Source organism: Panthera leo, chromosome C1 (assembly GCF_018350215.1).
Source record: "Panthera leo isolate Ple1 chromosome C1, P.leo_Ple1_pat1.1, whole genome shotgun sequence".
NCBI lineage: Eukaryota > Metazoa > Chordata > Mammalia > Carnivora > Felidae > Panthera > Panthera leo.
In genome coordinates, this window is record NC_056686.1 from 117,554,521 (window position 1) to 117,577,369 (window position 22,849).

The 22,849-nt window shown below is 38.7% G+C and overlaps 1 protein-coding gene across 6 annotated transcripts in view; it reads right to left on the reverse strand.

The window, feature by feature from the left end:
- The window catches only part of PTPN4 (protein tyrosine phosphatase non-receptor type 4), a 229,257-nt gene that overhangs the window by 25,797 nt on the left and 180,611 nt on the right, over positions 1–22,849 (reverse strand). For all 6 annotated transcript variants that reach the window (XM_042954198.1, XM_042954195.1, XM_042954196.1 and 3 more), the window contains 4 exons: positions 19,507–19,666; positions 15,575–15,658; positions 15,425–15,481; positions 9,349–9,505 (listed from right to left, as the gene is read on the reverse strand). In XM_042954198.1, coding sequence (XP_042810132.1) covers positions 9,349–9,505; positions 15,425–15,481; positions 15,575–15,658; positions 19,507–19,666 — 458 coding nt within the window. The remainder of the gene's footprint in view (positions 1–9,348; positions 9,506–15,424; positions 15,482–15,574; positions 15,659–19,506; positions 19,667–22,849) is intronic.

Consider the following 22,849-nt stretch of genomic DNA (forward strand, 5'->3'; position numbering starts at 1 on the left):
CCAAGAACTAAGCCATAGATGGTTTCCTCTCCTATTTTATTTTATTTTTTGTTTTGTTTTGTTTTTATGTTTATTTATTTTTGAGAGAGAGATAGAGTGTGAGCAGGGGAGGAACAGAGAGAGAGATACACACACACAGATCCAAAACAGGCTCCCAGCTCTGAGCTGTCAGCACAGAGCCCGATGTGGGGCTCAAACTCATGAATGATGAAATCATGACCTGAGCCGAAGTCGGACGCCCAACCAACTGAGCCACCCATGCACCCTGTTCCTCTCTTAAAGTATGAATGAAGTGATTTAGAATTGCAAAAAGGCTATGACTTTCCCATTAAATGGAATTTTGTTAATATTCTGGTTCTATACAAGTCATGAAATTTGTAAGCAGATAACTGAATATCTTGGTGTCAAAGTGTCTTCAACTATAAAATAAAGATAATTCACGTATCTCACTGGCTGGCTGCAAAGATTAAAAGAGAATATATAAAATAGCCCAGGTGCAGAACTTACTATTAAGTTCTTTAGGAGCTGTTATCAAGAGAAAACACAACAAGCAAAACTGAGGAAATATTATTATTCTTAGTATAAAATTTAAGTTGCATTATGTGACAGAAAATGCCTAGTAATGAATCACCTAAATATCAGGACTAAATGCATGTGTTCCTTGAAAAGTCAAAATAGAATGTTCTGTTGAAGTCCTCTGAATTTTCTTAGAAAGCCAATTCTAGACAATGAATGCAAAAAACAAAGTGGACAAGAATGAAAATGCCTGTTTGTACCCAAGAGACAAAATGAGTGTTTTGTATATCTTTTTCTTTTCTTTTTTTTTTATTTTTGTATTTTTCTTTTTTAAAGAAACTCTCATGGAAAACTCTGCAGGGTTGGGTGTGGTGGTGGTGATAGGGGAACAGGTCGAGTTCTAACTACATTTTACTTCTTTATGGTAAATATTCAACAACTGGTAGCAAGGCATTAACCAACAATTACTCTTGTGGCTAAAACTGTGGTTAATGATGAACTGTTCAGAACAAAACTAGAATATTTATAATGCTGGGATACAGGCATATAAGAATTTTTCTCAGAGGAGACTGATAAAGTGTAGCAGGCACTTGAAACAGTGCAATAAACTGAAGAAAGGAGGAGGGTTTCTTGCCAAAAAACTTAAGGAAGGGGGATTTAATTTATTCTGCATTAAATTTATTCTGCATAGCACAAAGGGACAGAATTAGGAACAAAGAGACTGAAAGAAGACAGATTTTTAGTTCAATTAATAGTTCAAGCTACCCAAAGGGAAAATGAACTGCTTCAGGAGCCACTGAATGCCACACACTGGCAGGATGATTTTGAGGCTATCGTACAGGAAACTCAAACCATCAGCAAAGGAGCTAGAGAGTATGGTATTAAGATTTCTCTAAACCTGGAACTGTGGTTATGAATTAACAAGCCAGCTGTCCAGACAAGGAGATGACATGATTAGGCTAGTGGCATTGTCCGCCACAAACACAGACAGGATTTTTCAAAATGCTCTAACTGTAGCTTGTTACAGAGTTTTCTAAAAGTGGTTCAAAACGGGCTCTTGAGTTAAGATGGCAGAGTAGTATGGGGACCCTGAGCTTGTCTCGTCCCTGAAATGCAGGTGGATCAGTATCAAGCCATTTTGAACACCTAGGAAATTGATCTGCAGACGAACGCAACAATCTGCATAATATGAGCCGTAGAACTTGGCAGGTATATGGTGTGGAGAGGTGAACTGGGGGAGAGAAAAGCTGCAGAGCCACTGTGGGTAGAAAGCGATCTTTGTGGACAGAAGACAGAGAGAGAAAGGGGGAGAATACAGTGCTTAGGGATTGCACAAGCAAAGTACTGTTCCTGACAGTAGCTGGAAAGAAAAAGAGAGAGTGAAAACACTCGCAGGGGACTGGACAAAAAAAAAAAAAAAAAATCTGTTCCCCAAAACCACTGATGGGGAGAAAGGAGAGGATTTTAATACCACCACTGTTCTATAAACAGTGGAGTGCAGAGTCTGATGGTCTGAAGCTCAGGGCCTGGCGGTGCTCTGGTGAGGAAGCAGGGTGAATCTTCAGGAGCAGGCAGCACAGTCTGAGGGGTCCATGTGCCACACAGGGAGAAGCGGTTCACCTGATTGAAGTGCATTTGGTAGAGGCCATACAACCTTCCCTTGGGCCAACCAGGTTTACTGATATTGGAACAAAGATGCCAGAGGTCACCAAAACCTGGCGTCGGCTGTGTGTTGTGATTTACCATAAACCCTGAGACTCTGCTGCTGTGCAAATGTTTTCTGGGATGAGCTGGTACCTGGCCATTGCTCGGTGAGACCCTCCCCCAGAGAGTCTAAGCAGATCCAAGCTGCTGGGGGTCTCCAAAGTGTGGGATTTTGAAACACAGCACCATCTGAGATAAAACCCTGGAGGGAGGTTACCACCTGGCAGGCAAACAGCTTAGACATGGTCAACGTAGAGGAAGGGAGCAGACAGAAGCCTGAGACAAAGAAGGGGTGCTGGTGTGCAGGTTGGTGACGGCACAAAGTTTCTGTGCTAGAGACTAAGGAGTTGGGTTAGGCCATTTGCAATTTTTGTTCATGCACTTCCATGGATCGACCCCACTAAGCTGAGCAGCGCCACCAAGTGGAGAATGGAGCCGTTACACCAAGCACCAACCACCTGTGCCATCCAGGCATATCCCCCAGAAGACCAGCACACATCCTTTCCACCTGCTTATTAGTCTACGGACTATAGTGTGCTGTAAAGTTTCAGATCTACAGGAAAATGAATGTAATATCATTTGGGTCTTGTTCTGTTGGCTGGTTCATTTATTTGTTTTCATTGTTTCTGCTTTTCCTTATGTTGTTTTGTTTTTTTCTCTCTTTTCTTTCTTTCTTGGATACAGAAAGAGCAAATTCTTCCTTATTTTTTTAAAATTTTTATTCTATTTTATTATTTAAAAAAATTAAAAATTTTTCCCTTTCTCTTTATTACCTATTCTATCAAGCTTCTCTCAAGAAACAGACCGAAACACACGTAAGATCTAAATTTTGATTTTTTTGGTTTCATTTTAAATCTTTACTTTATTAATTTTTTTCTTCCTCCAAAATGACAAGATGGAGGAATTCACCCCAGAAGAAAGAACACGAAGAAATGATTACCAGAGATTTAATCAACGCAGATGTAAGTAAGATGTCTGAATAGAATTTAAAACCACAATTTTATTACTAGCTGGGGTTGAAAAATGCATAGAAGACACAAGAGAATTCCTTTCTGCAGAGATTAAAGAACTAAAATCTAATCAGGCAAAAATTAAAAATGCTATAAACTGAGATGTAATCTTGAATGGATGCCGTCATGGCAAGGATGGATAAAGCAGAGCAGCAAAACAGCGTTACAGAAAATAAAATTATAGAAAATAATGAAGTAAAAAAAAAAGAGGGAAACAAAGGCAAAAAGATTGCAATACGAGACTTAGAGAACTCAGTGACTTATTAAAAAGTAACAACATTGGAATCATAGGAGTCCCAAAAGATGAAGAGAGAGAAAAGGGGGCAGAAAGTATTATGTGAGCAAATTATAGTGGAAAACTTTTCCTAACCTGAGAAAGGACACAGACATCAAAATCTGAGAAGCACAGAGGACTCTGATTAGATTCAACAAAAATCAACCATCACCAAGGCATATCATAGTTAAATTCACAAAATACACAGACAAGAAAAGAATTATGAAACAAACAAGGGAAAAAAGTCCTTAACCTACAAGAGAAGATAGATCAGGTTTGCAGCAGATATGTCCACAGAAACTTGGCAGGCCAGAAAGGAGTGGCAGGATGGATTCAACGTGCTTCATCAGAAAAATATGCAGCCAAGAACTCTTTATCCAGCAAGGCTGTGATTCAAAATAGAAGGAAAGATAAAGAGTTTCCCAGACAAACAAAAACTAAAGGAGTTCATGACCACCAAACCAGCCCTGCAGGAAATTTCAAGGGGACTCTTTGAGTGAAGGAAAAACAAGACCAAAAGCAACAAAGACTAGAAAGGACCAGAGAACATCACCAGAAACACCAACTCTACATGCAACACAATGGCACTAAATTCATATATTTCAATAATCACTCTAAATGTAAATGGACTAAATGCTTCAATCAAAAGACACAGGTTATCAGAATGGATAATAAAACAAGACCACCTACATGCTGCCTTCAAGAGACTGATTTTAGACCTAAAGACACCTGCAGAATGAAATTAAGGGGATGGAGAAACATCTATCGTGCTAATGGATGTCAAAACAAAGACTGTAACAAGAAATGAAAAAGGGCATTATATCATAATTAAGGTGTCTATCAACATCGCACTTACAGCAATGGACAGATCACTGAAGCAGAAAATCAACAAGGAAACAATGGCTTTGAATGACACACTGGACCGGATGGACTTAACAGATAATATTCAGAATATTTCATCCTGAAGCAGCAGAATACCCATTCTTTTCGAGTGCACATGGAACATTCTCCAGAACAGATTACATACTGGGTCACAAATAAGCCTTCAACAAGTACAAAATGATCAATATCATACCACGCGTATTTTGGGATGACAACACTATGAAACCTGAAACAACCACAAGAAAAAAATTTGGAAAGACCATGAATACTGGGAGATTAAAGAACATCGTACTAAAGAATGAATGGGAGAGAGTGGGAGCCTGGGTGACTCAGTTGATTAAGCATCCAACTTCAGCTCACGTCATGATCTCGTGAGTTGTTGAGTTTGGCCCCACTTTGGGCTCTGTGCTGACAGCTCAGAGCCAGGAGCCTGCTTCAGATTCTGTGTCTCCCTCTCTGCCCCTCTTCCACTCAGGCTCTCTCTCTCTCCCTCTCAAAAATAAATAAATATTAAAATTTAAAAAAGGGGGGCACCTGGTGGCTCAGTCGGTTGGGCATCTGATTTCAGCTCAGGTCATCTCACAGTCCATGGGTTCGAGCCCCGCATTGGGCTCTGTGCTGTCAGGTCAGAGCCTGGAGCTTGCTTTGGATTCTGTGTCTCCCTCTCTCTCTCTGCCCCTCCCCCCATTCATACTTTGTCTCTATCAAAAAATGAATAAACGTTAAAAATTTTTTTTAATTAAAAAAAGAAAGGAACAAATGGGTTAACAAAGAAATTAAAGAAGAAATTAAGAAGTACATAGAAGCCAATGAAAATGAGAACAAAAGTGTCCAAAACCTCTGTGAGACAGCAAAGGCAATCTTAAGAGGGAAGTACATAGCAATCCAAGCCTTCCTAAAGAAGAGGGAATGTCTCAAATACACAGCCTAATCATACACCTCTAAAGGAGCTGGAAAACAAATAGCAAATAAAGCCTAAAACCCAAAGGGAAATGATAAAGAGCAGAAACCAAGGATATCGAAATAAAAACAAAAAACAGTACAATAGATTAATGAAAGCAGGAGCTGGCTCTTTGAAAGAATTAACAAAATTGATAAATCCCTAGCCAGATTTATCAAAAAGAGGGAAAGGACCCAAATAAAATCATGAACAAAAGAGGACAGATCACAACTGACACCACAGAAATACAAATAATAAGAGAATATTATGAGCAATTATATGTCAACAAATTGGGCAATCTGGAAAAAATGGACAAATTGCTAGAAACATATAAAGTAGAAACAGGAAAAGATAAAATTTTAACAGACCCATAACCATAAGGAAATTCAATCAGTCATCAAAAATCTCCCAAAAAACAAGAGTCCAGGGCCAGATGGCTTTCCAGGGGAATTCTACCAAACATTTAAAGAAGAGTTAATACCAATCTTTTGAAGGTGTTCGAAAGAAAAGAAAGAAAAGAAAGAAAAGAAAGAAAGAAAGAAAGAAATGGAAGGAAAACTTCCAAACTCATTCTATGAGGCCAGCATTACCTTAATTCCAAAACCAAAGAACCCACTAAAAAGGAGAACTACAAACCAAACCAATTTCCCTGATGAATACGGATGCGAAAATTCTCAACAAGTTACTAGCAAACTGAATGCAACAATACATTAAAAGAATTACTCAAGTGGGATTTATTCCTGGGCTATAGGCCTGGTCCAAAATACACAAATCAATCAACATGATACATCACATTAATAAAAGAAAGGATAAGAACCACATGATCCTCTCAATAGGTGCAGAAAAAGTATTTGACAAAATACAGCATTGTTTCTTTTTAAAAGTCCTCAAGAAAGTAGGGATGGAAGGAACATACCTGAAGATCATAAAGGCCATGTACGAAAGACCCACAGCTAATATCATACTTGATCAAGAAAAACTGAGAGCTTTCCCCTTAAGGTCAGGAACACGACAGGGATGTCCACTCTCACTACTATTATTCAACATAGAATTGGAAGTCCTAGCCTCAGGAATCAGACAAAAAGAAATAAAAGGCATCCAAATTGGCAGGAAGTCAAACTTTTCACTCTTGGTAGACGACATGACACTCTACATGGAAAAACCTGAAAGACTCCACCAAAAAACTACTAGAACTGATATGTGAATTCAGCAAAGGTGTAGAATATAAAGTCAATATATAGAAATCGGTTGTATTTCTATACACCAATAATGAAGCAACAGAAAGAGAAATCAAGGAATCAATCACATTTACAATGACACTGAAAATAATAAAATACCTAGGTATAAACGTAACCAAAGAGGTGAAAGATCTGTATGCTGAAAACTATAGAAACCTTATGAAAGAAACTGAAGAAGACACAAAGAAATGGAAAAACATTTCATGCTCGTGGATTGGAAGACCAAGTATTATTAAAATGTTGATGACACCCAAAGCAATCTACATTCAACGCAATCCTTACCAAAAACTAGCATTCTTCACAAAGCTACAATAAACAATTCTAAATTTGTATGGAACCAGAAGACTCCAAATAGCAAAGTAACATTGAAAAAGAAAAACAAAACTGGAGGCATCACAATTCCAGACTTCAAGCTGTATTACAAAGCTGTGATCATCAAGACAGTATGGTATCAGCACAAAAATAGATCAATGGAAAAGAAGGGAGAACCCAGAAATGGACACACTAATGATTGGGCAACTAATCTTTGACAAAGCAGGAAAGAATATCTAATGAAAAAAACACAGTGTCTTCACCAAATGGTGTTGGGAAAACTTGACAGCGACATGGCAAAAGACCTGGACCATTTCTTACACCATATACAAAAATAAACTCAAAAGAGATGAAAGACCTAAGTGTGAGACAGGAAACTGTCAAAATTCTAGAGGACAAACAGGCAGCAACTTCTTCATAGATGTCTCCAGAGGCAAGGAAAATGAAAACAAAAATGAACTACTGGGACCTCATCAAGATAAAAAGCTTCTGCACAGTGAAGGAAACAATCAACAAAACTAAAAGACAAGCAACCAAATGGGAGAAGATATTTGCAAATGACATATTGGATAAAGGGTTAGTATCCAAACTCTATAAAGAACTTACCAAATTCAACTTGCTGCCGCCCCAGAATAATCCAGTTAAGAAATGGACAGAAGACATGAATAGACACTTTTCCAAAGAAGACATCCAGATGGCTAACAGACACACGAAAAGATGTTCAACATCACTCATCACCAGGGAAATACATATCTAAACCACAATGAGATACCACCTCACACTGGTCAGAACGGCTAAAATTAACAACTCAGGAAACAACAGATGTTGGCAAGGATGTGGAGAAAGGGGAACCCTTTTGCACTATTGCTGGGAATGCAAACTGGTGCAGCCACTATGAAAAATAGTACGGAGAGTCCTCAAAAAATTAAAACTAGAACTACCCCAAGACCCAGTAATTGCACTAGTAGGTATGTACCCAAAGGATACAAAAACGCTGATTTGAAGGGGCACATTCACCCCAATGTTTATAGCAACACAATCAACAATAGCCAAATTATGGAAAGAGCCCAAATGTCCATCGACTGACGAATGGATAAAGAACATGTGGTGTGTACGTGTCTGGGTGTGTATAATGGAATATTAGTGATCAAAAAGAATTAAATCTTGCCATTTGCAACAATGTGGAGGGAACTAGAATGTATTATGCTAAGCGAAATAAGTCATTCAGAGAAATAAATATATGATTTCACTCATATGTAGAATTTAAGAAACAAAACAGATGAACACAGGAGAAGGGAAGGAAAAATAAGATAAAAACAGAGAGGGAGACAAACCAGAAGAGACTCTTAAATAGAAAGAACAAATTGAGGGTTGCTGGGAGGGTGTGGGGTGCGAGGATGGGCTAAATGGGTGATGGGCATTAAGGAGGGCACTTGTTGGGATGAGCAATGGGTGTTACATTTAAGTGATGAATCACTAAATTCTACTTGTGAAACCATTACTACACTGTATGTTAACTAACTTGGATTTAAAAACTAACTTGGATTTACTTTTAAAAAAAGTAAATAAAAGTGGTTCAAAATATACTCATTTATTTAACAAGTATTTACTGTGTACCGACCACTACTAGGGCAACTGAGGGAAGAGGGAGGCCTTTTTAGCTATGGTAGTCAGAAGAGAAGGATTTTCTGGGGAAGACATCTGAGCAGAGACCTGAATGAAGATATAAATCATAGAAAAATCAAGAAGAGCATCTTAGGCAGAAGGAATTTTTATTTATTTATTTTTTTCAATATATGAAATTTATTGTCAAATTGGTTTCCATACAACACCCAGTGCTCATCCCAAAAGGTACCCTCCTCAATACCCATCACCCACCCTCCCCTCCCTCCCACCCCCCCATCAACCCTCAGTTCGTTCTCAGTTTTTACGAGTCTCTTATGCTTTGGCTCTCTTCCTCTCTAACCTCTTTTTTTTCTTTCCTTCCCCTCCCCCATAGACTTCTGTTAAGTTTCTCAAGATCCACCTAAGAGTGAAACCATATGGTATCTGTCTTTCTCTGTATGACTTATTTCACTTAGCATAACACTCTCCAGTTCCATCCACGTTGCTACAAAGGGCCATATTTCATTCTTTCTCATTGCCACGTAGTACTCCATTGTGTATATAAACCACAATTTCTTTATCCATTCATCAGTTGATGGACATTTAAGCTCTTTCCATAATTTGGCTATTGTTGAGAGTGGGCAGAAGGAATTTTTAAAAAGCCAGCACAGAACAGAGGAGAGTGAGCAAGGCTGTGTGGTAGACAAGGGGCCAAGAACTGAATCCTACCACAAGTGTGAATGCAAGCCACTTTGAGCAGTGAACTGTCACGGCATGATTTGTTTTTTAAAAGCCCGCTCTGGTTGCTGCGTCTAGTAACAAAAGTAAGAAACAATAAAAATATCCAGTGCTACATAGAGTACTCACCATTAGGTCGAACCAGAAGTACGAGTTCCCCAGAATGTCTCTCGCAGCTAGCTTTAATAAATAGGACAACTTGATCATGGGTATGTTCTGCAATGTCCCGACCGTTGATCAGTACAACTTGGTCCCCTTCATTCAATCGAGGGACACAGAGGTCAGCCTGTAATGTAACATAAATAAAGTTTCAGGTGTGTACATGGCTTTCTGAAAGTAAAGCACAGGAATTTATTTTTATAGACACTACAGCAGGAGAAAAAAAACTATATGTAGACCGGCATCCATCCATTTACTCATCTGTTTGCAAGAAGTAGAAATCTGGCTTTCCCATGAAGCTACTACCTTTTTCTCTTTTTCTTTTCAACAACTTCTTCCCTGATGTCCTATTATACGCCTAGATACACAGATAAGACTATGCCTCAAGGTGCATAGATACAGGCAGCCCTCACTTTGCATGGTGCAGATACGTACAAATTTGTCACCACAGTACAGTTAGATAACACCCGTCTCCCAAAAAGGTTCAGATTGCAGTTGCCACGATGCATTAATTGAATAATTGCATAACGTACGAACTTGGCTACTAGCTTGTGAGTCCACAAATCACGACATAAGTAACAGACACACATCACAATCAGTGACCTATCACACATCGCTTCTTTCAAAGTCTGTTGGTGATGTGCATCTGTTATTCGGTTCACGCAGGGACAGCAAAGCAGGTACTTGTGTCACCTCCATGTCTCCCAGTGATAAACCCACGTAAATATAAAGCAGGAACTAGCCAGAAAAGTTAAAAATGCAACAAAGAAACAAAAGAGTGATAGTGCTGGAAGCAAAATGCAAATCGAATATCAACCGCTGACAGTGGAAATGCTGCTGCTGCTGCTGCTGCTGCTGCTGCTGCTGCTGCTGCTGCGGCTACTGTTAGCCTCTAGGCATGCAGTGAAAGGAATTCAGTGAAGGCAGACTTATCAACATAAATGACGAAAGTGGCTGTGATGAGAAAGATCAAAATGTCCTAGAGGAAGTGAGGCTGGCAAAAAAGTTCTCACTAAAGGTATATTTCATAACACTGAAAATGCACAGGATGAATGCTAGAAGTGAATACAAATTTAGAAAGGATTAGGACAATTTGCCAAAGAAAGAAAAATGCTCACTCTTGTATTTTAAGTTACACGACAATAAGGGAAACAAGTTTCAACATAGTTGTGGTAAGTTTCCATCAGAAAATAGAATGCTTTCTTTATATTTCTCAGTGTTTCTGATAGTTTGAATTAGAGGATAATAAAGCACTATTAGTTTTATTATTTTTTCATCTCCCTATATATTTATAAGAGAAACTAAGAAAATTTCAATTATTTGATAAAAAGTTTAAAGGTCCTAGAAATCACCATAACTTTTCCCACTGATTATCAAGATCGCTTTACACAGTGTCAGCTTGCATGGTCGTTTTTATGGTTCTGCACTACAGTGCGAAGTGACAGCGGCCTGCATTTTACTGAGAAAACAAAGAGGTAATTAGGCAAAAAGAGGCAAGCACAAGTATGGACAGCATGCTCCAGGAACACAGCAATGCGAACAGATGGGCGTCAAGTCTGAAGGATGATAGGTCGGACAGAGAAGGAAATGACACGGTTGGATCTCACAAAAAAGGGACTGAAGAAATGAAAGCACTACTAGTCAAATTCATAATAATAAAAAAGTCAATAAAATCCAACAAGGTACTGTCACTAGTGGCAAGAGCAAAAGTTCTTCCTTTGCTGCTTACAAAGTGTGTGATTTTAAACACATGAAACTCTGGAAATGGAGCAGGTATCTGCTCTAATTATTTCACAGATTTGTAAAGACAGAAATGTGATGACTCAATGCAGAGCATTACAATCTAGAAAATGCAAGTTCAGAAGTAATGACCATTCTCTCTAGTCGCTCCTTTCTCTACTTCTCACAGTGGAGATGACATTCATATACTCCCTCTGTGCACTAGCACTGTGATCCTTTTGTGTGCCAATATGGTCCCTAGTTTTTGTAAATGCCTCTGTGGTACCCGAAGAGTGGTGAACTGCTCCATATCAATGGTACTGGGAGAAATGTAATGGGCTAGAGCAAAGGGTTACCCTCTTACCTTATTTGTGGACAGTACAGCTGGCAGGAAAGAGGCGGCAGTCCATGTGGTAGGAAGAGAATAGCTATGCATTTCTCTTACTGTACCTTGAATACATCCACTGATATTTCCAGTTCAGAGACTGAGGCTAATGGGGTAGTTAATCAATATGCTAGAACATGCAGAGATTAATTTTTTTGAACCCATTATCACTGACAGAAACTCTCTCATACTTAATCTGCCTTTTGTCGGGTTTATTTATAAATTTCTATTTTCATTTTTTTTTTTTTTTTTTTTGTGGAAGCTGAAGCTGCATTTTATTTATCTATTTGCATTCTGATCTGGAAAGTCTAGATAAACTACATACTTATTTATTCATTTTTAAACGTTTATTTGTTTTGAGTCAGGGGCGGGGCAGGGAGGAGCAGAGAGAGAGGGAGAGAGAATCCCAAGCAGGCCCCACACTGTCAGCGCAGAGCCTGATGCAGGGCTTGATCTCACAAACTGTGAGATCATGACCTAAGCCACAATCAAGAGTCAGGATGCTTAACCGACTGAGACACTCAGGCACCCCAATAAACTACATATTTAAACGAATTTTGTTGGAGCATCAATTGCTGGCTCAAAGATAATCAGACAGAAAGAAAAACATGGTTTTAATTGGGAATTATTTTAACCATTTCAGAAGGTGTCCAATATAAAAAATAACATTAAAATATTTGAAGTCCTGTTCTTTTCCCCCAATCACCTAAAATGATGTTTCCAACTGGAACACTGTGATGGTCTCTAAGAAGATAATATAAAAATGATAAGTTTCTATTGTTCTAACTTCAGCCAATATATTTTTTAAGGCTTCCTTCTGGAAACCTCTTTCTTCCTCCCTTAACTGTTATTATGCTTCGCTGGTTTTGTTTTTTCCATCCACCTTTCTTGTCTCTCATTCTCTGCCTTTGGGGAACTTTTGTGTCTTCTCTTATCTTTTAAATGTGGTGTTTTCTAACTGCGACTTTTTTTAAATTTTAAAGGTAGGCTCTCCACGAGATGTGGGGCTTGAACTCATGACCTGAGATCAAGAGTCACACGCCCTACTGACTGAGCTAGTGAGGTGTCCTTCAGCCAATATTTATGGGACATAGCTCTACACGGCAGATAGGGAAAATTATCAATAATTTGTACAGCCTAAAAAGAAAATTTAGAGTCACAGAATTTTGTTCAGAAATAAACCTGTCTATATGATGTTCCCTGAACACCTCTGACTTAATTGAAAATGATCCACAGTCACTGCTCAGGAAAATTAGTATTTCTTTTATGTCATTCAGTTACTATTACAACTGGTGGATAAATAAAAAAAGATGTATTATCTTTTCTAATTACAAGAGCAACACATTCTCATTATCATGATTCAGACAACTAAAGAGAAGAATACAAAACAAAGTGATAAATACCAATAACTCCACTACCCAGATGAAAAGCTATTAGCATTTTGAGTACGTTTCCAAACTTTTTAAATTTTTAAAAAATGTTTATTTATTTTTGAGAGACAGAGAGACAGAGTGTGGGCAGGGGAGGGGCAGAAAGAGAGGGAGACACAGAATCCGAAGCAGGCTCCAGCCTCCGAGCTGTCAGCACAGAGCCTGACATGGGGCTTGAACCCATGAACCACAAGATCATGACCTGAGCTGAGTCAGACACTCAACCAACTAAGCCACCCAGGCACCCCTATTTCCCAAAATTTTAAAGCACTAACTCACATTTAAAAAAACTGGATCAAACATACATGGGGAGCAATAACACACATTTTCTATGACACCATTTTATGAACCTATTTCCATACTTATATAGAACTACATCATCTATCATTTCAACAGCTGTAAAGCAGCACGTAATTTATTTCACCAACTTCAATGATGTACGTTTTACCACCACCCCAATCTTTATTATAAACAATATTACAATGAACTTCCTTGCATATCCTTTGTTCCCTAGTCCAACTGCTTCATTACCGGCAACTGCTAGAAGTGGAATCATCACGTCAAAAGATATGTATTTGACTTAAAAAATTTTTAGTTAAAATTTTTGTTTTTAGTAAAGTTCACATCACACAGCTTGAAGAAATGACTAAGTCTACGAGATTACTAAGGCAAGCAACCATTTCTTGTGTTCCTCTGTACATCCTGCTCCCCCACCCCAGGCAACTTCTTTCAACACTTTAGCTACATCTTTTGTATCCATTTCAGTATCTCCAAATAACATCCTGATTTTGTTTTTCTTTAGTTTTCTATTTTAGATGTTACCTACAGATGAGAATTTAACAATCTTTCATCTCTGCATCTGCAGTCTGTCCTAAACATACATATTTCCCATTATATATATATATATATGTATATATGTGTGTGTATATATATATATATATATATATATATATATATACACACACACTAATAAATAATTTTGGACTATTTCCCCCATCTTTGTCCCCCGGCCTTCACATGAATAGGTTCAAGAGGCATTTTATATATCATATCCCTGGCCTGTCCCCACTGACCCCAAGTGATGTGTTGAAAAGAGGACATCTGATACAAGCTGGATCTATAAAGGACTTACTTCCCAGAAGTCTGTAAACTGGACTGAGAGGTTTAATCACTCTGGGTTACTAAACTGGTAATATATAAACCTACAAGTTACCAGTAGCCCACCACATAAACTAAGAATGGTGGTAGCTATACAGTTTCTCTTTCGTACAGAGTCAGGGTCATAATCATATTTGAAAGGAGAGTATGTGGTGGGAATGTTACAGGACTAACTTGAAGCTGCTACTAAGTACACGGTCTTTATTCAGCCTGTATTTTATTTAGAGGAACTAGACAGATGAGGCTGATTCCCTACACAAACTGGTTTGCAGTGGGAGAGAAGAATGGAGCATAAAAAGAAACAGAGGTGAAAAATAGAGTCCTGATGTTTATTTTAAAGTTTTGGTTTTTTTCCCCTCCAGGTCTGACCGCATTCCTATCTTTGGGTTTTGTGAGGTACTACTATAGCTACAGGACACATTTTGTATTTATGCATAAGCCAGTGGTATTCCAGAGTATCCTGTTATTTGCAACCAACAAAGTCCTTAACAACCAGAACCAAAGGTATGCATTGTGATATCCCTGATCAATCTTGACTGTGACCATCAAATCAATTATAAGGTTGCTGCGCAGCACCAAAAAAAAAAGCCTAACTGGACTCTTTCAGGCTGCTGGTTTATATCCTGTCTGTGGACACAGAGACAGGTAAATGATAAAAGATGCTGATGGAAAACTCCTTGAAGACCATTTAGGTCAAGTAGGCAACAACAGAAATGGGAAATTGAGGGCAATATTTGCTACATAAAAGAGCAATAAAGAGAACACACCCACAACTCATTAAGAATTGTCCTTGTGATGAGCAGAAAGTTCATGAATCCTGAAGGTGAATTAAGGGAACAGGAGGGTTCATCATAATGGGTACATACAGTGTTTTCTCAACTTCTGTTTAGAATGTTTATAATACAAAGTTTAAAAACTGTCCCTATAGGGAAAAAAATCACTACTTATCATATCTATTTAAAGTCAATTTTTAAAACACAAAGTAGGCAAACAGATTATAGGTAAACAATTCTATATGAAAATACCAAACAAAAAAGCAAAACAAATACTATACCTCTGTCTCCATTTTTCTGTTTAAAGCAGTTATTTTGATAGAATCTATTAGCACTTTAGAAACTGTAGTTTCTATAACTGAAAGTTATAAACAGCTTCTTTCCAAAAACATGGATTTAAAAAAACTCTTATACACAGGAAGTTAGAAAACTTCCCAACAACTTAAGAGATTTAGCCAACATTTGATACTTGACAAATTTTCAGAAAAGATTAATTTTTTCCCACTTATTTAAACTAATAAAAATAAAATGAGTACATGTTCTTGAAAATAGGATTTACTTGCAAGATATAGATAACTCACAGGTGTTCCTGGTGCTACTCGGGACACGATCACAGGCATCTTCTGATCATACCCTCCCTTAACAACAGAGCAAATCAGATATCAGTCAAATATTACCAAAATAGACACATCTTAATTTAAAAACTGAGTACAATGTAAATTCTAGATTACCTTCACATTGAATCCAAACCTTCCATTTTCATCAGGTTTCATTCTGATTAGAACAAGATTATCTTGTGGGATACCACCATTAGGCTTAAAGAAAAATAAATAACTTGTAATCTTCCTCACTTATAATCTCTCCTTGAAATGTATACATGAAGTATGCTTTTTGTACATTAATATTATCTACAACATACAAAAAGTCATAACTTAAATTCAAACTTTTAATGCTGGAAACTACATTGTTTTTAAAATTTTTAAAAATATTTATTTTTGAGAGAGAGAGACAAAGAGACAGAATACGAGCAGGGGAGGGGCAGAGAGAGAAAGAGAGACAAAATCCAAAGCAGGCTCCAGGTTCTGAGCTGTCAGCACAGAGCCTGATGCGGGGCTCTAACTCATGAACCGTGAGTTCATGACCTGACCTGAAGTTGGACACTTAACCGACTGAGCCACCCAGGAGCCCCAGGAAAGTAAATCCTGATTACTAACTTGCAGTTACACAACTAGATACAGCCTCCTTGTCACTGCATGCTAGACTAAGTGCAAGGAGGAACAGGGGCATTATGATTTAAGTTATTAATTGCAATACCCCTAGAACCTGGCTCAAAGCTCTTCACACAACAAGTGTTCATAAGTGTTACAGGAACTCACATTCCTCCCTCTGCTTTTTAAAAACACCTTTATTGGGATACAACTCACACATTATATACACTTCATGCAAAGTGTTTAATTCAATCATTTTTACTATAGCCACAGTGTTGTAGAAACACCACTACCATTTAATTTTAAAATATTTTCAGCCCTGTCACAAAGAGATCCTGTACCTATTAGCGGTCAGTCATTTCCCATCCCTTCACCCCCCATTCCTTAAGTCCTATTCAACCATTAATCTATTTTCTGTCTCTTTACATTTGGCTATTCTGGACATTTCGTGTACATGGTCATTTGAAACTGGTTACTTTCACTGAATATGTTTTATGCGTGCTTTCAGGGTAAGTATCTGGCTAATTCTTGCTTATCCTTCAAGACACGGGTCAGAGATGCTCACTTTGGGAAGTCTTCCCTTAACCCTACAGCTGCATTAGTTATTTGTATCTCCTTCCTTATAATCACTTCTAATTATATTACCTTCAAACTGATTTCCCACTTGCTCTAGACCCAGGTCCTATTCCATACTCAAGGATACTGCTATAGCAATTAATTCTCTACTCTCCTACATTATCCATTTTCCCCACCCTTCCAAGAAATACTTTTATGTGTCCCCTTAAAAAAAATGAACTTTCTCTGGACTCCACTTCCCCATCTAGTTACGCCCCATTTGTCTCCTTCCTCTTGCTCTTAAACGTCTTTAAAGAGTTGGCCACATTTGCTGTCTCTATTCCCTCTGATCTCATCCTCTCAGAGTCATGATTTTATCTCCAATGCTCCATCAAAACTGTTCTAATTAAGTCACCAAAGAGTTTCACATTGCTAAATCCAGTGTTCAACTGTCAATCCTTGTCTTGACTTACCAGTAACATCTGACAAAGTTGGCTATTCTCTCTGTGACTTTCTTGCCATTAGTCAGTTAGCCGGTGGACTAGTTTTCTTCCTGCCTTGCTGTCTGAATCTTCTCAGTGTCCTTTGCTGGTCTTCATCTCCCTAAGGCTTACATTTTGGAGAGCCAAAGACCTCCTAGAACCTCCTATTTAGTTATCGGCACACACTACACTTCCTTGGTGTTTTTTTTTTTCCTCTCTCGTGATTTTACATACTGTCTACATGCCATCAACCCTCAGTGTTATTATAACCCTAGCTTGGACCTTTCTCTTCAACTCCAGAATCGTATCTGTAAATGGACTTCTAGTAGCCATCTCACACTTATGTCCCAAACTGTACCCCTAATATATCACCCATACCTGCTCTACCTGCAGCCTTTTACTTCTCAGTAAACAGAAACTTCGTAAAACCTTGGTGTTCAGGCCCAAACCTTGCTGTTATCTTGGATTCCTCTTTCTCCAGCACTCCACATCCAATCCCTCAGCATATTACGTTAGTTCTGTTCTAAAACTATCCAGAATACAGCCATGTCTTCCTCCTTCCACTGCTACCATATGGATCCAAATCACCACCGCTTGCCTGGAATACTGCATGACCTCACAACCAGTATCTCTGCTTCTACCCTTTGTCTATTTTCAATACAACAGTCAGACTGACACTGTTTACAACTTAAGTGACATCATGCTGCTCTTCTCCTCACATATGACCTGTCCCTTTTGCTTCGTATCTCACTCAGAGTTAAAAAACACAATCTTTAAAGACTTTGGCTTTCTCCTGTACCTATCTCCTCTTCATTAGCTCATTTTGCTCGAGCCACACTGATTCCCTTGGTGTTCCTTGACCGTATCAGTCATACTCCTGGCTTTGTACCTTCTATTCCCTCAGCTCCCCTGATCTTCCACTAGCTATCTATCTGACTCATCACTGAGTTCATCCCTGGCTTACACCATTTAAAACTGTGGTCCTCTAATCCTGAAATTCTCTAGCCCCTTCCTTCTTTACTATTCTCCCCAGAATGTATACTATCTAACATGCTATATATTTAGATTATTTACCTTGTTTACTGTTTGTCTCGCCTTTATCCCCAGAATGTAAGTTCCTTGAAGGTAGAATTTTTGGGTTTTTTTTCCCTATTTTATTCCAATATATCCCCAAAGCCTGTAACAATGCACAATTCTTAATAATTAATATTTGCATAAATGATTAAATAAATTAGGTTGTAGATTATTTAATAGCAGGGACCATGTCTTATTTGTCTTTATATTCCCACTACCCACCAAAGTACCGAGCTCATAGAAAGACCTCAGTGACTATGAATCGATGAATGAATGTATGAGTGAGTGATACAGGAGAATCACCACACAGGTATCACCAAATGTGTCACTCATTTTTGGTAAGGATTCTGATTGTTTTTGGATGTGCCTGTGGCGGTGAAGCAGTAACTGTGGGAGAACAGAGTGGCTGCTTCGTGCTCTTCAAACTTTAGACATAAGAGGGCTACCACAGAGGCGGCGACCAGGAACTTCTGGCCCTACCAATACCTGCTGCGGGTCCTCCTCTCCCTGTATCTTATTTTATTTCCTGATGTCTCCTCAAGTTTCCTGAAATATACCCATATTTGTCTGTCTTAAAACTTCTTCATGAACACAGTGTATCCCTAAAATTTACTGACAATCTCACTTTTGGTTTATTTACATCTCCTTGAGAAAGCAATGAAAATTCATAAATCAGGAGATTTGAAAAATTTACCATTTTGTTGTGGTAAAAGCATGCCCTCTAAAGGAAAAGCACCAAATGATCCATAAATACATTTTATAGAGCAGAGAGTGATCATAAAATCCAGGGACCTGCACTCAATTTCAAAAGGTTAATGAAAATGATAAAGTCCGTGCACCTGGTGAATGATATAATAAAGTTAGTGATACTTAATGGATTATCAGCATTTCTTCTAAAAGCGAGTGTTTTGCAAGACTGAAATCAACATAAATTTGTCAGGAATTAACTTCTAGAGCAATGAACATTTTAAAAATGAAGATAAGTTGAAATTCCACAATTGGGTCAATCATGGCAAAATTCATGACCAACATATGATGAAAAAAAGAAAGTACAGTAATTTAATTTACAGATAAAACATACCACAGTCTAAAAGAAATTCCATTACAGATTAAAAAGTTCAAAGGGAAGGTGCCTGGGTGGCTCAGTTGGTTGAGCATCCAACTCTTGATTTCAGCTTGTGTCATGACCCCAGGGTAGTGGGATCAAGCCCTGGGCTGGGCTCCCCACTGAGTGTGGAGTCTACTTAGGATTCTCTCTCTCTTCCTCTCTCCCATACTCTCTCTCTCTAAATGATAAAAGTAAAAATTCAAAGAGATGTGAGAATATCTGAAGTAGGTACTTACAGTAGATTTTTCAGGGGAAGATGGAACATCAAATGTTTCATTAATATGGTTTTCCAGATCTTGTTGAGAATGTGAATAATGAATTTGGTTCCAACTGTTTTTCTTTGATTGTTTGGGTGGTAAAGCTGGAGGCTGCCCATCTCCAGGGGTCTCCTGTGATCTAGATAGGAAAAAAAGAAAAACAAATGAGTATTTTGGAAGTTGTCTCCTAGAACAGTTATTTTAAGTTTATTTATTTATTTGGAGAGAGAGAATGTGCATGTGCAGGGGAGGGACAGGGAGAGAGGGAGAGAGAAAATCCCAATCAGTCTCAACGCTGTCAGTGCAGAGCCCGCCATGGGGTTCGATCCCACAAACTGGGATATCGTGACATGAGCCAAAATCAAGTCAGATGCTTAACCAGCTGAGCCACCCAGGCACCCTAGAATTGCTATTTTAAAAGCTAAGGTAAAAAGTTGCATAACATAACGGTAACATAACATAACAACACAGCTAGAGTCAAGCAACTCAAATATTTACAACATCTAGTAGAAGACAAGCTTGAAATACTGTATTTATTGGAGCACTTGGGTGGCTCAGACAGTGCAGAGCCTGCCTGGGACTCTCTTTCTCTCTCTCTCTCTCTCTCTCTCTCTGTTCTTCCCCTGCTTGTGCTCTTTCTCTCTTTTTCAAAATAAATAAATAAACTTCAAAAAAAATTTATTTACAAGTGAAATCTTAACTTTGAAGTTTAAGTAGTACATTGAATTTCCTACTTTATCAAATCTGTAAACAATTCCACATAATAATCAAATACACTTTTTAAGTGTATCATGATAAAGATATTTACTAATCCACTGTAGTAATATATACACCTTCCAAAACACTTTTTTAAAATAAGGTTTTCAGTGGAGTCACAGGGGTAGTCAGGGAAAAGGGGAGGCAAAGAGAAATCAGAATTGAGAGTTGAGCCGTTCCACAGATAAAACACCCAATACAATCTAGAGAACTTGTGATTGGCCCAATTTATTTAGATTTTTTTTTTTAATACTTATTTTTGAGAGACAGAGTGTGAGCAGGGGAGGAACAGAAAGAGAGGGAGACACAGAATCCGAAGCGGACTCCAGGCTCTGTCAGCACAGAGCCTGACGCGGGGCTCGAACTCACAAAGTGCGAAATCATGACCTGAGCCAAAGTCAGATGCTTAACCGACTGAGCCACTCAGGCACCCCTGGCCCATTTCTTTAGAAATAAGACACAATTCATTAAAGTAATGAACTCAATACTACACCAAAGATTGGAATCTGAGTAAGAGTACTGAGCTCACTGAGGAGACAAAACTGGATAAAACATTGTTGGAATATACAATTTAAAAAAACAAAAATTCAATTAACATTAGGGAGCACAAGCTTCAATTTGTGGCAGCAAGAACCGATAAAAAGAGCTAGGAAGGATAGAAGACGCTTCAAGGTAAAAACGGTAGTTTTTAATGTTTATTTTTGGTGGCGGGGGGGAGGGGGGTGGTGTGTGCACGAGGGAGAGGCAGAGAGAAGGATACAGAGGATCTGAAGCCGGCTGTGCGCAGAGAGCCCAATGCGGAGCTCAAACTCACCAACCATGAGATCATGACTCGAACCAAAGTCGGACACTTAAATGACCAAGGCACCCAGGCACCCCTAAAAATGGGAGCTTTTATGAATGAGCATAGTATATGTAATAACATTACTTGTGAGTTTTCACAAAGGCCAGGAGGGGGAACCAGCGTTTCAACTTGCATCCTAGAAAGCATACATCATGGGAAGTTGTGGAAGCTAGAACAGGTAAGGGGAAATGGTTCTTTGTAAGAGCGGTGACCATTCCTGAGGTTATTATTTATTTCTGCAATGCCAGGAGGTCTTTTGGAAAATAAAAAAATTACTGACTGTCCCATTGCCTAGGTCCAACGAGAGAGTTGATAGCTGCGGTGTCAATGGCCGCTGTTGTGCAATTCAGGCACAGATTTCACCCACTTCCTGCTTTTTGTGTTGAGTGGCAACAGATGCCCAAGATACCAGCTGTAAGAACTTAAGGAAGTGGAACTGCATTAGACTGTATTACTGTTCAAAAGTTATTCTCCACCCCTCTCTGAGTGATATCAGGCTTGGCTATCTGACTTGCTTTGGCCAATGAAACAGGAGTAGAAGTGGTCACTTTGAAAGGAGACTTTAAAAACGGCTCATGGGGGCGCCTGTGTGGCTTAGTCAATTTGTCTCTGACTTCAGCTCAGGTCATGATCTCACAATTCATAGGTCTGAGCCCTTCGTCGGGCTCTATGCTGACGGCTCAGAGCCTGGAGCCTGCTTGGGATTCTGTGTCTCCCTCTCCCTCTGCCCCTCCCCTGCTCACATTCTGTTTCTCTCTCTCAAAAATAAATAAACATTAAAAGAACAAAAAACAAAAAAAAACAGCTCATGATTCATTATGCTTACTAGCCATGCCCCAAACAGCAGTCTGGGTCCTGGAATGAACATGACATGGAGTAGAACCACAGTTGACCCATGATATACGTATGATATAAGAAAAAGAGAACCTTTGTTGTTGTCACTATAAATTGGGATAATTTGATACCCACATAATTTAGCCCAAGGTAACAGACACAGAGATTACTGTCAGAGTGGCTCTTTGACATATATGCCCTCCTTTGGTACAGAAGGTGTGAAGCTTACTTAGAGGCTCACTGCTAAATACCTGGTAGATACAGGTAACGAAGCTAAAAATTTGATTAGTACCAATGAAGTCAGCAATTATCAGGAATGAATGGTATAACTGTATGGTCCTCCAGGGAAGTTTCTCTAAAGAGAGAATATAGTCCTGGGGCGCCTAGGTGGCTCAGTCAGTTAAGCGCCCGACTTTAGCTCAGGTTGTGATCTCATAGTTTGTAGGTTCGAGCCCAGCATCAGGCTCTGTGCCGATAGCTCGGAGCCTGAAGCCTGCTTCAGATTCTGTGTCTCCCCCACTGGATTCTCTCTGCCCCTCCCTGGCTCGTGCTCTGTCTCCATCTCAAAAATAAATAAACATTAAAAAAAGTTTTAAAAAAGAGAGAATATAGTCCTTCCAAATTTACATAATGTAAAAGTTAATCACTAAATTAGTAGGTAAACCATAATGTCCACTCAGCCTAACTTTCTACACAGAAATCTTTAGGGAACAAAATACTCCAAATTCTAATAAATCTATAAGGACTGCATCAAAAAATATACCTCTCTTTTTCAGCAAAAACTTCTTTGAGGTCTACCTTGATGGTCAGGGATTATAGGTACCAAGCACACTCGTTTTTATTCTACTAGTTTTCTGCCAAGAACCCAAGCCTTTAAGATCTAATACA